Below are 14187 nucleotides of genomic sequence, written 5' to 3'. Positions count from 1 at the left end.
AAACAGGTGCTTCGCTGGCAACGGAAGTCCGGAGGCCGGGCATCCCAGTGGCGGTGGTGGGTTTGTAAGGTGAAAATAGTTTGTAAGACGAGGCAAAAAAAATCTTAAACCCCTGGTTTGTATCTCGAAAAGTTTGTATGATGAGGCATTTGTAAGACGAAGTATCACTGTACTCTGGTATTATATTATTCTTATTTCTTGATTCTACTCTCATGCAAAACCTGCCTACCTTTCTCTCTTTATTAACATTCACTATTAACAGTCAACATAATATTCACTATACTGTATAGTGTTTCTCTGAAATTTGTATAAGAAGATTCTTTGGTCGTGACATCTAACTCAAAATATGGATTTGGGAGGGGGGACAAAATACAAGAAATGAATCTGCAAGATTTATGGAAGGGAATTTCATATTCCTAAAAACTTGCCTTCTACATTTTTATGTTGGATAAAAGCTGAGGAAATGCAGCTTTTTCATAAACTGCAGCAAGCAACATATTAAAATAATGGGCATGATACTGGTTTTTAAGGACATTCAAAATTATTTGAGCGTGCACTTCTATGTAGCCAATAAATGGCAGTGGGAATCAACAGGTGACTATTGTCTGCTAAAGTTTTAAATGCATGTATATAAACAGCATCAATTCACCAGAGATCCTTCAAGAGATAGTAGAGTTATTAATTTTTAATAATGGATGGTGAGAAAAATTTAGATCAATGCCTCTTCTGTAGTGATGGGCGAACCGAACCCGCACCATTTTTTTAAACTTTAAAAATTTTTTTTTTTTAAACTGGCACATTTTTTTAAACCGAACCCGAATTTTTTTAAAACTTCGGGCAAAGTTCGGGGTCGTGTTCGGCATTTGGAGCTTTGACGTCACCGGCAGGTTGCTAAGGACGCCAAGGTGATCACTTCCTGGATTCCAGGAAGTGATCACCTTGGCGTCCTTAGCAACCTGCCAGTGACGTCAAAGCTCTGCCCCCGGAATCTCTTCGTGGGAGGGATTCCCAGTTCGAGTTTGAATTTGGGTTTGGGTTCGGCCGAATTTTGCATAAAGTTCGTCCAAACTTGCCGAACCCGAACACCGTTGGGTTCGCCCATCACTACTCTTCTGTTGAAATGTACATTCTGTGATAATAATCTTTCCCACTATGATGGACCTTTAAGGAAGAATTCTGATGTCATCAATTCTCAATATCTCTCTTACAAATATGTGCACACTCTATCATATTGACACTGCCACTAATTCATTATTTTAAATATTAGATTTGTTATATGTTGTTTTATTGTTGTTGTTAGCCGCCCCGAGTCTACGGAGAGGGGCAGCATACAAATCTAATAAATAAATAAATGAATGAATGAATGAATGAATGAATGAATGAATGAATAAGTACACTGCAAAGATGAAACAAACAAACACACACACACACACACACACACACACACACACAAATGAAACAAAAAACTAGGATCAGATGATCACTTTTTCTACCATGAACAGCAAAGTGAATAGGAAAATCAGTTTCACTTAACAACCATATTATTAACCTAACAACTGCAGTGATTCATTTAACAACTGTGACAAGAATGTTCGTAAATTGGGGCAAGATTCACTTAATGACTGTCTCACTTAACAATAGAAATTTCAGGCTCAATTGTGGTCATACATTGAGGACTATCTGTATACACATATATATCTGTATTCGTATGTGCACATGCAGGGACACACACAAGCACATTTGTGTGTCTGTGGATGTACACAGACACATTACCTATTACTTTACAGGTATAAATTTGGCTAGTTTTGTTGTGTGATTTTTCGCTCTCAGTCAACAAGAATTTCCAGTTTTTCCGAAGTACAAAATTTAGAAAGATTCAGTCAGGAACACAGACTATTCTGTGGGGCTACCTTTGAAAAGTGTTCGGAAACTTCAGATCGTGCAGAATGCAGCTGCGAGAGCAATCATGGGCTTCTCTAGGTGTGCCCATGTTACACCAACACTCCGCAGTCTGCATTGGTTGCTGATCAGTTTCTGGTCACAATTCAAAGTGTTGAATTGAAGTGTTATGACCTATAAAGCCCTTCATGGCATCGGACCAGAATACTTCCGGGACCGCCTTCTGCCGCACGAATCCCAGCGACCGGTTAGGTCCCACAGAGTTGGCCTTCTCCGGGTCCTGTCGATTAAACAATGTCGTTTGGCGGGACCCAGGAGAAGAGCCTTCTCTGTGGCGGCCCCGACCCTCTGGAACCAGCTCCCCCTGGAGATTAGAACTACCCCCACCCTCCTTGCCTTTCGTAGACTCCTTAAAACCCATCTCTGCCGTCAGGCATGGGGGAACTGAGACATCTCCCCTGGACCTATACAGTTTATACATGGTATGTTTGTGTGTATGTTTGCTTTTAATAATGGGGTTTTTAGCGTTTTTGAAATTATTAGATTTGTTCTTACATTGTTCTTGTTATTGTTGTGAGCCGCCCCGAGTCTACGGAGAGGGGCGGCATACAAATCTAATAAATAATAATAATAATAATAATAATAATAATAATAATAATAATATATTCCTCACAACCAGAAACTATCCTATTTTACTGCTACCTAAGAGTTGACTTTTCACACTTGTAGTAGTATGAGGAAATCACCTTTAGACAAGAAACAAATGACATAGGAAGAGTCACAGACAAGATAGCAGTCATGTGAAAGAAATCACAGAAGGAGAGAGGAGTGTGTTTGTGTAGTTTTCTGGAGACTAGAATGAGAGGAAGGGAGAAATGTGTTAATGCAACCTTACAGTAAAGTGTTGTTATTATTATTGATGGCTGTGCTTCCTGCCTAGATTATCTGAAAAGGGTATATTAACACCAGCCCAAACACATCTGCTCAGACCAAAACAGCGTGAACAGTTCCTCCAACAGATTGCATAGTAGGAAGTCTGAAAACCAAACCAGCTCTGATATCCTGTATCACTGATTAATAGCCTAATTAGATATTTTCCTCTGTAAAAACAACAACAAAGCATCTCCTCCTATGAAGCAGCAGCCAAAGCACTTTGTTGGATGCTCCAAGGTCACACCGCTCTCCTTAGTCATTATTTGTGCAACATTAATTGAACACTCTAATGGTTCCTCAGAATAGCTGCCATAAATACACAGGATGTATCCATTCACATGCTATGCAAAATTCCCTGACAAATGCAATAGGAAAATTAAAAGTCAAAGGCAGCTTGGTACAAATATGGCCACGTTTTTGAGATCTCAATTTCCAGAAAGAAATAAGAACCTTTGTAAAACACTACCACTTAAAGGGAAGTTTCATTTCTTGTAAAGTGGCCTCTTAAATTTTCCTTCTATATTTGTTTTATAATAATTGTTGTCGTGGTTCTCATGTGTAAGAGAACTGGGGTGGCAGAGTTAGAACAGATCAGTTCAAAAACAGTAAATAGCTATCAAGTTAAATACAAGAGTGGCATTATTCATATAAGTTTATGGCATTTATTTTATTTCTTCCTCCAAGCCTTGAGCATTTATGTTGCACTTCGAAGATATTATGGCTGATGAAGTGAACAGTCGTCTCTGATACACTTTCAACCTTTTCCCATCAGATTTTCTGATTGAGTCAAAAGGGAAAATTGAGCCTTTAGATTTTATTTTATTTATTTATTTTGTTTTTCAAGTACGTATTGGTAGCATACATAGATATAACACTATTTAAATACATGAGATGGGTACTAATAAGAGGGAAACATTAGGACAGCTTCAACCACAACACCACAAGAGCACACATCAGATTTAAACTTAATATTAACTGCTCCAAATGTGACTGTAAAAAATATGACTTCAGTAATCGAGTTGTCAAAGCCGGACTCCATAGTGTCATCCCCAAACCCCCAATACTTTACCCTTGGATTATCCACAGCTGACATATCCATAAATAAGGATAGGAAGGTTAGGTTGGGAAACACTGGACTACATGACCTGCAAGGTCCTTTCCAACTCTAACTAATTAAATAACAAAAATAAATAAATAAATAAATAAATAAATAAATAAATAAATAAATAAATAAATAAATAAATTTTATTGAGGCTGCAAAATCTTAAGAATCACTAAGTGGCAGTATTAAAAAAATCCCTTAACTCCTTGCTGCCATCTAGTGATGTGCCGGTGCCTGGAGGCTATTGGGGCCTGGATGGGTATCAACAAACTCAGACTCAACCCAGACAAGATAAAGTGGCTGTGGGTCTTGCCTCCCAAGGACAATTCCATCTGTATGTCCATTACCCTGGGGGGGGAACTACTGACCCCCTCAGAGAGGGTTAGAACATCATCTTTCGGCTGTGGCGAGGAGGGCGTTTGCCCAGGTTTGCCTGGTTCACCGGTTGCGGCCCTATTTGGACAGGGAGTAATTACTCACAGTCACTCATGCCCTCATCACCTCGAGGTTCGATTACTGCAACGCTCTCTACATGGGGCTACCTTTGAAAAGTGTTCAGAAACTTCAGATCATGCAGAATGCGACCGCGAGAGCCATCGTGGGCCTCCCCAGATTCGCCCACGTTTCTGCAACACTCCGTGGCCTGCACTGGCTGCCAATCGGTTTCCAGTCACAATTCAAAGTGTTGGTAATGACCTTTAAAGCCCTACATGGCATTGGGCCAGAATACATCTGGAACCGCCTTCTACCGCACGAATCCCAGTGGTCGATAATGTCCCACAGAGTTGGCCTTCTCCGGGTCCTGTCGACCAAACAATGTCGTTTGGCGGGCCCCAGGGGAAGAGCCTTCTCTGTGGCAGCCCCGGCCCTCTGGAATCAACTTCCCCCAGAGATTAGAACGGCCCCCACCCTCCTTGTCTTTCGCAAATTACTCAAGACCCACCTTTATCGTCAGGCATGGGGGAGTTAAGATATTCCTTCCCCCTAGGCCATTACAAGTTATGCATGGTATGTTTGTGTGTATGTTTGGTTTTTATAATAAGGGTTTTTAGTTGTTTTATTAATTGGATTGTACATGCTGTTTTTATCGTTGTTGTTAGCCGCCCCGAGTCTGCGGAGAGGGGCGGCATACAAATCCAATAAATAATAAACAATAATAATAATAGTGGTCATGTGGATTTAAGAGAACAAGAAGAGTTGAAAGGGACCTTCTATGATTCTTGAATCATACAGTATCTGATCTCCATGTTATTAACATATTCTTCTAAGATCTTAGCAGATCTCTTGAGATTCTTCAAATAACTATAATGCTATTTATTCGATCAGAAAAATATACAGCCTTATTGGCTTCTGCTCTAATTTTGATGATCCTGTGATTCCATCGGGAAAACAATGGAATTGGATGAAAGAGAAAAATATTTATACCCAAGCGCACTTAATGTGTGTTATTGGGAAAATATTATTTCTCAATATTATTACTTCCAGGTTCCCAAGCTCATCTTATTGGATTTTTATTTAATTCAAACTGAAAAATTTCTTAGAGCTTAATTAACAATACCAACAGTACAAGAATAATGCATTTTTTTGCTCTCTGCTGATATTAGCAATAATTTGAATTGAGATACTATTATGATTGCTGTCTGAAAAGAAAATGACTTTGAGTTATTTTAGATTTTTAGAGTTATATTCGTGATCTGATCCTTAATCTATATTAATTCCTAAATTAAATTTCTCCCAAATCCAAAGGGGAAAAATTATAAATTCAATTATCTCCACAGGCTCACTAACAGGATTAATATGCACATTTAATAATTACTACCCAGGACTTAAAAACCAACTGTATTATATTGCTGATTATGCCCATCATTCTAGTTTGAAAACTTTTAATTGTTTTCTATTATTTCTAACATATATTCTAATTAGTTTAATGGTTAATAATGCAAAGTAAGAAATGAGCCTTGGTTGCAGATATCATCAATCATTTTATTAGTTCAAAACACAGAGGGGAAAAAAAGTAATTAAGGAAGGATATGAATGGAAAGCACCAACAGCTTTATTCTATGGGGTGAGATGGTTATTTCTACTTAGCAGAATTATTCTTCTTCCTGCAGCCTAAGCAATACAGCATCAATCATATGCTAGAAGCAACAGAATTCTACTGTTCCTCAGGGCATAGACTGAAGCTGTTGGAGCCAGGGATGAAAAGATTAAAAGCATCTAAAGGGAGGCGAACAATATTAAGCGATGAGGTCATCATGCAAATGCACAATATACAGTACATTTACACCAGATGTGAAAGCAACACCCATGTTGATGATCATCACTGATTGAGACCTAAACAGCTTGTTGTTGGAAGTCTATCTTTCAAATGTGAAAGAATAGGGAAGGAGGGTTTTTTCTGTCTCTGCTGAGTAATGAGGCGGGGTGGCACAGCAGGTAGAGTGCTGTACTGCAGGCCACTGAAGCTGACTTGTAGATCTAAAGGTCAGTGGTTCAAATCTCATCACCGGCTCAAGGCTGACTCAGCCTTCCATCCTTCCGAGGTGGGTAAAATGAGGGCCTGGATTGTGGGGGCAATAGCCTAGCTCTGTTAAAAAAGTGCTATTGCTAACATGTTGTAAGATGCCCTGAGTCTAAGGAGAAGGGCGACATAAAAATCGAATGAATGAATGAATAAATAAATAATGCTGCTTCCGAGAGCCAGTTTGGTCTAGTCTAGTGGTTAAGGCACCAGTCTAGAAATCAGGGTACTGTGATTCTAATCCTACCTTAGGCATGACTTTGGGCCAATGATCAAGGCACAGTACTGGGATTTCTACTCCCGCCTTAGGCATGCAAATCAGCTGGATTAGTTTGGGCCAATCATCTGTAGACTATGGGATCTAGTCCTATCTTAGGCATGAAAACTTCAGAAGAAAAGGATTTAGGGGTAGTAATTTCTGACAGTCTCAAAATGGGTGAACAGTGCAGTTAGGCGGTAGGGAAAGCAAGTAGGATGCTTGGCTGCATACCTAGAGGTATAACAAGCAGGAAGAGGGAGATTATGATCCCGCCATATAGAGCGCTGGTGAGACCACATTTGGAATACTGTGTTCAGTTCTGGAGACCTCACCTACAAAAAGATATTGACAAAATTGAATGGGTCCAAAGACGGGCTACAAGAATGGTGGAAGGTCTTAAGCATAAAACGTATCAGGAAAGACTTTATGAACTCAATCTGTATAGTCTGGAGGACAGAAGGAAAAGGGGGGACATGATCGAAACATTTAAATATGTCAAAGGATTAAATAAGGTCCAGGAGGGAAGTGTTTTTAATAGGAAAGTGAACACAAGAACAAGGGGACACAATCTGAAGTTAGTTGGGGGAAAGATCAAAAGCAACATGAGAAAATATTATTTTACTGAAAGAGTAGTAGATCCTTGGAACAAACTTCCAGCAGACGTGGTGGGTAAATCCACAGTAACTGAATTTAAACATGCCTGGGATAAACATATAACCATCCTAAAATAAAATACAGAAAATAGTATAAGGGCAGACTAGACGGATCATGAGGTCTTTTTCTGCCATCAAACTTCTATGTTTCTATGTTTCTATGAAAGCCAATTGGATGACCTTGGACCAATCATCTGTAGACTATGAGTTCTAGTCCCGCTTTAGGCATGAAATCCAGCTGGATGATTCTGAGCCAATCATCTGTAGACTATGAGTTCTAGTCCCGCCTTCGGCATGAAAGCTGGCTGGATGGCTTTGGGCCAGTCATTCTCTGTCAGCTCAACCCAGATCAAAGGGTTGTTGTGTGGAAAATACAAGAGTAGAATAGAATAGTATAGAATTATTTATTGGCCAAGTGTGATTGGACACACAAGGAATTTGTCTTTGGTGCCTATGTTCTCAGTGTACATAAAAGAAAAGATACATTTGTCAAGAACCATGAGGTACAACAATGATTGTCATAGGGGTCAAATAAGCAATGAAGAAACAATCAATATTAATAAAAATCTTAAGGATGCAAGCAACAATTTACAGTCATACAAGGAGGAAGCAGTATTGGCTATGTTCATTGCTTTGAGTTATTTATATAAATACAAATGGCACAAATGTTGGTACCCACAAGTTGGAGGGATTGCAAATTTAGCACCATATACTTAAAAAAAAGCCCATACACTCTCGAAATTTAACAGAGATCTTTTCCTATGCCTGTTTTTCTTTCTTTGAAGACCTCGAGTGAAAGAAAAGGGGCAGAGGCTTCGCTATACACACCCAAAATTAAAGGAAAAGCAGTAAAGGACAGAGTCAGTATCTTATAAGGTTTGGAGAGGAGAATAGAAAGAAGAAACAGAAAAAAGTTGCGGTGGATTAAAAGAATTGTTTTTGAAACCTGACAAGATAGCATTTAAGATAGGATGATTTTAACCAGTATTGTCTAAAATATTTCTCATTGCAACTTTCTAAAACCTTTGCAGATCGTTGCATATGGCCATTATGGTCAAAGCAAGGAAAAAAACATGGCTATGAATCAAAACCAAGATACATTCTTGTGGTATCTTGTGATAATGCAGACTCTCGTCTCTAGATTCTGTGATGGATGTAACTTCCTCCTTATCACTTATGACAACCAACTCAGTGGTTACAATTATCTCATTCAGATGAAACATTTATGATTTTACACATGACTTGATCACCAAGAGGCAGGAACCGCAAGAATATACGTATACTGAAATATTTATACATTTGGATAGCTAAGCATAAAACTGCCCCTGGATTTGCAAAGTGGATAACAGTTTTATCTTCTTAATGTGAGAGTTCATATCAAAAGTTGTATACTACCCCTAGATAAATTTTCAGGTTATCTTATCATGGTTTCTAAGAAAAGACACGTGGACTCCAAGGACTTCAGAAAGATCTGAAATATGCCTTCCAAACATCTTTTTGCTTTTGGTTATATTCTATAAAGATTTGAAAAAGAAAAAAATTGGATTTTTGCTGAAGTTAATGTTCTTGAGGTCTTTATATCTGACTCTTGGGTATGCTTCCTATTATTATTATTATTATTATTATTATTATTATTAATTAGATTTGTATGCCACCCCTCTCCGAAGATTTGGAGCAGCTCACAACAACAAAACAATACAAATCCAATAGTTAAAAACAATTTAAAACCCCTTAATATAAAAACAGTCATAAATCTCAGACAAACCATACATAAAACGGAAACAGTCTAGGGGAATCAATTTCCCCATGCCTGACGGCAGAGGTGGGTTTTAAGGAGTTTGCGAAAGGCAAGGAGGGTGGGGGCAATCCTAATCTCTGGGGGGAGTTGATTCCAGAGCGTCGGGGCCATCACAGAGAAGGCTCTTCCCCTGGGTCCCACTAGATGACATTGTTTAGTCAACGGGACCCAGAGAAGGCCAACTCTGTGGGACCTAACCAGTTGCTGGGATTCGTGTGGCAGAAGGTGGTCCCGGAGATATGTGGCTCCATATTTGGTTCTTGAATTTGTCTTCCTTGCCATCACTCTATACCTCATTATTTCACTTGTTTTCTAGGGGTTTTTGTTTGGAATTAGCTCCTGGAGCTTGGCCAACCTACCCTACCCCTTCAATTTTAGTACAACCAATTTAGAACAACCAATTGAATATAAGCCAACAGTGTGTAGCTGCAGCCGATAAAGCCAATGAAGTCCTAAATTGCATTAACAGAGGGATACAATCAAGATCAATACTATAAAGCCTTAGTAAGACCACACCTAGAATAGTGCATCCAATTTTGGTCACCACACTATAAAAAAGATGTTGGGATTCTAGAAGGAGTGCACAGAAGAACAACCAAGATGATTAGGGGACTGGAGGCTAAAACATACGATGAACAGTTGCAGGAACTGGGGTTGGCTGGTCTAGCAAAGAGAAGGACCATGAAAACAGTGTTCCAATATTTGAGGGGCTGCCACAGAAAGGAGGGGGTCAAACTATTTTCCAAAGCACCCGAAGGCCAGACAAGGAATAATGGATGGAAACCGAACAAGGAGAGATTCAACCTGGAGATAAGAAATTTTCTGACAGTGAGAACAATCAACCAGTGGAACAGCTTGCCTCCAGAAGTGATGGGAGCTTCATCAGTGAGAGCTTTCAAGAAGACACTGGACTGTCATCTATCAGAAATGGTGTGCCAAAGAGTGCACACACACAATAGTGTGTGCACGTGTGTTCACTACCTAATGCAATGCCCTCTCACCCCACATATGCCCACAACCCCTGTGTTGCCCCAATGTATGGACACAACCTCCACAGTCTCCACACTTCTGGTTGGCCCATTGGGCCATTTTTCACCATCCACAGGTTTCAGGAGGCTTTCCAGAAGCCTGGGGAGAGCGCAAATGGCCAAAAAGAAGCCCCCAAATCAGCTGGCCATCGCGTGCATGCATACTGGAGCTGACATAGGGCAACACTTTGCATGCCCTCAATATTAGTGTTGGGCGAACCGAATTTGCACAGTTCAATATACAATGACAAATCTAATAGTTAGAATCCAAAATAACAATAATACATTTTAAAAAATCTAAAAAACAAGAAACCCCAATATATAAAAAACATACATACAGTCATATCATACACAAGAAAAAATTACATAGGCAGGGGGAGATGTTTCAGTTCCCCCACGCTTGACGACAGAGGCAAGGAGGGTGGGGGCAGTTCTAATCTCTGGAGGGAGCTGACTCCAGAGGGTCGGAGCCGCCACAGAGAAGGCTCTTCCTCTGGGTCCCACCAAACGACATTGTTTAGTTGACGGGACCCGGAGGAGACCAACTCTGTGGGACCTAACCGGTCGCTGGGATTTGTGCGGCAGAAGGCAGTCTCGTAGATAACCTGGTCCGGTGCCATGAAGGGCCTTATAGGTCATAACCAACACTTTGAATTGTGACCGGAAACTGATTGGCAACCAATGCAGACTGCGGAGTGTTGGAGTAACATGTGCATAGGTTTGCCATCACTGGTGTAGGGTCTGCTTAGGCAGAAGGTTGATGACCTACCTACAAGGTCCCTTCCAACTCTGTGTATCTGTATCTTTGCAGCAACACTTACCTGAATGTGGTTTCTGGAGGCAGGTCCTCAATGACGTATGTTGTGAGTTTACCAATTGATATAATACTATCTCCCAGTTCAATATTGTAAGATACAATCTCAGATCCATTATTGCACGGTTCCTCCCAGTTTAATACGAGGCAGACAACAGGCATAGGGCAGGCATCCAGGTGCTCATCCTCTGATACGTAGAGGGTGGTCACAGCCTCAGGAACAGACGCCGGGGCTCTGCAGGATACCAGGTCACTGTATGATCCCGCGCCTGCCTGGTTTATTGCCTGGAAAACAAACAGAGGTTGTATTTCATTATTCCACAAATTAGCTGCGTAAAGTCAGAGCTATAGAGAGACAAAGATCTAGATCAAGGGCCCCCAACCTCTCCCAGGCTGCAGCCTATTCGCAACCTAGCTGTATGAGCAGCGTATAGTGCAGTGTTTCCCAACCTTGGCAACTTGAAGATATCTGGACTTCAACTCCCAGAATTCCCCAGCCAGCGAATGCTCGCTGGGGAATTCTGGGAGTTGAAGTCCAGATATCTTCAAGTTGCCAAGGTTGGGAAACACTGGTACAGTGGTACCTCAAGATACGAACCCCTCGTCTTACGAACAACTCGTGATACGAACCCGGGGTTCAGAAAATTTTTGCCTCTTCTTACGAACTTTATTTGAATTACGAACCGGCGTTCGGAGACTGCTGGGAAGCCGCGTGGCTGTTTTAAAAGGTGACAGCCGGGCAGCGGGGCTTCCCAGAAGCCTCCCGAACACCGGTTCGTAACTCGAACAAAGTTCCTAAGAAGAGGCAAAATTTTTCTGAACCCCGGGTTCGGTTCGGGAGGTTGCTGGGAAGCCCCCCAGGCCGGCTGCGACCTTTTAAAACAGCCGTGCCGCTTCCCAGCTGTCTCCCGAAGCCGAACGCGGAAGTTCGGCTTTGGCGTTCGGCTTCAGGAGACAGCTGGGAAGCGGCGCGGCTGTTTTAAAAGGTCGCAGCCGGCCTGGGGGGCTTCCCAGCACCCCCCCGAACCTGGGTTTGGGGTTCGGGGGGGTGCTGGGAAGCCCCCCAGGCCGGCTGTCACCTTTTAAAACAGCCGCGCGGCTTCCCAGCAGTTGCCGAAAGCCATTTTTTTGCGGGGGTTTTTTTGGTTGCACGGATTAATTGACTTTACATTGTTTCCTATGGGAAACAATGTTTCGTCTTACGAACCTTTCGTCATACGAACCTCCTCCTTGCACCAATTAAGTTCGTATCATGAGGTATTACTGTATAGTGGACAAACATTTAAATATGAGCCAGCAGTGTGCAGCAGCTGCCAATAAAGCCAACACAGTTCTAGGCTGCATTAACAGAAGGATAGAATCAAGATCACATGAAGTGTTAATGCCACTTTATAAGGCCTTGGTAAGGCCACACTTGGAATACTACATTCAGTTTTGGTCGCCACGATGCAAAAAGCATGTTCAGACTCTAGAAAAGGTGCAGAGAAGAGCGACAAAAATGATTAGGGGTCTAGAGGCTAAAACATATGAAGAACAGTTGCAGGAACTGGGCATGGCTAGTTTAATGAAAAGAAGGACCAGGGGAGACATGATAGCAGTGTTCCAATATCTCAGGGATTGCCACAAAGAAGTAGTAAAAACAGTATTGAGTTAATACATTATTTATAATTAATCTCCTAAAAAAAATATTAGTTCCTAATTAATTACTTCCGGTGTCAATCTAATCCCCCCAATCTTGACCTCCAATTTTGTCATCTAGATATCTAATTTTCTTCTAATTGAATTCAAACGTAATTTCCTTTAAAACTTATTGAATTAATATCTTTCTCCTTTAGCACTTCAGATATGCCATAGTGCCTACTTATGTATTCTCCAAAACCTTTACAAGAAAAAAGACTTTTATCAATTACAAACAATAAAAAAAGGAAAATTTTAATTCAGAAAAGGAAGGGAAAGAAAAAAGAAAAAAAGAGAAAAGAAAGCAAAATAATCAAAGAAAAAACCCCCTCTATTATTATCACAATATTATAACAATATAAAAATTAACCAAACCATTATTTTAAACCTTCAATTAATAATGATCATAATATTATGATCGTATTTCATTCCAAGTCATAATCAATTATTTTTCAAATATTTTTATATATCCTCATCTTGATTTATATCTAATCCTATGTAAACTGCCTTGACTTACCTGTAGTCTGCAGAAATAATGTGCTGCGGCTGAGAGTTGGTGGATTTCAAAGGAGTTGGCTGTGCCAGTATACACCAGGTCTAAATTCTCTTTGTCTTCTCCCCACTCCAGTCTGTATTCTGAGATATCAGCGCCAAAATTCTCAGGACTCTGGGAAATAAACAGCAGTTTGTGTCATATTTGGGCCCCAAGAGAGCAATCTCTATCTGAGTCACATAGACTGTCAAGTTTCCTCTTTAATGCAGAGGTCAACTGTCAAGAGAAGAAATCTCAGAAGAAATTCAGTAGGAGAAGCAGAAGCCTAAGTAACTGTGGTCAATTTATTGAATTGTAACTCAATAGGAAAATGTCCCGGATTGGTTGAGAGGAGCCTTTCGTAAAGATATATTGCAACTGGGATATTTTGATGGCACCAATTTAAGCAGAGGTGATAAAAGGAAATACAGAGTTTATCGGCTATATTTCTTAGGGAATGGAACAGTTAAGTATGCATTACAGAAATCTACTCTTAAAGCTAGTCCTTGACTTATGGCCAAATGTTTGAAGTCATGATTGAGGCATATAAATCCAATAAATCAATCAAACACACAAGGCACTTATGACCCATATTTAATGAATCTGAGCTTCATTTCAGGCTAAAAGTCTTACAAAACTACAACATGAATAACTTTGGTCTTGTAAATTTGCAGAATTATTTTCCCCCCTCCGCCATGTATATGTTGTACATTAGACCTAGACTGTGATATTTCTCTGTGTCATATACAGTACGTGTGTATATGTGGGTGTATGTATAATGGCTATCATCCTTCGAGAGCTAAATGCAACAAAATTTCATGCTACTGTATGCTGATTAGTGTACATTTAAAGTGACGATAAAGTTCTATTCCGTTCCATTCCATTCCTTATTCTATCCCATCCCATCCCATCCCTTAGGGGATGAGAGAGCTCATCTGTTCAATTGTCTGCTTTTCTTCCCATCTTTCAGC

General features: G+C 40.4%; 1 protein-coding gene across 3 annotated transcripts in view; it reads right to left on the bottom strand.

Annotated features, from left to right (window-relative positions):
* Positions 1 to 14187, bottom strand: part of FNDC3B (fibronectin type III domain containing 3B) — a 376606-nt gene that overhangs the window by 47460 nt on the left and 314959 nt on the right. For all 3 annotated transcript variants that reach the window (XM_070753641.1, XM_070753643.1, XM_070753642.1), the window contains exons 21-22: positions 13202 to 13351; positions 11015 to 11292 (exon numbers count right to left, since the gene is read on the bottom strand). In XM_070753641.1, coding sequence (XP_070609742.1) covers positions 11015 to 11292; positions 13202 to 13351 — 428 coding nt within the window. The remainder of the gene's footprint in view (positions 1 to 11014; positions 11293 to 13201; positions 13352 to 14187) is intronic.

Source organism: Erythrolamprus reginae, chromosome 5 (genome assembly GCF_031021105.1).
Source record: "Erythrolamprus reginae isolate rEryReg1 chromosome 5, rEryReg1.hap1, whole genome shotgun sequence".
NCBI lineage: Eukaryota > Metazoa > Chordata > Lepidosauria > Squamata > Dipsadidae > Erythrolamprus > Erythrolamprus reginae.
This window is presented reverse-complemented; position numbering and strand designations above follow the sequence as displayed.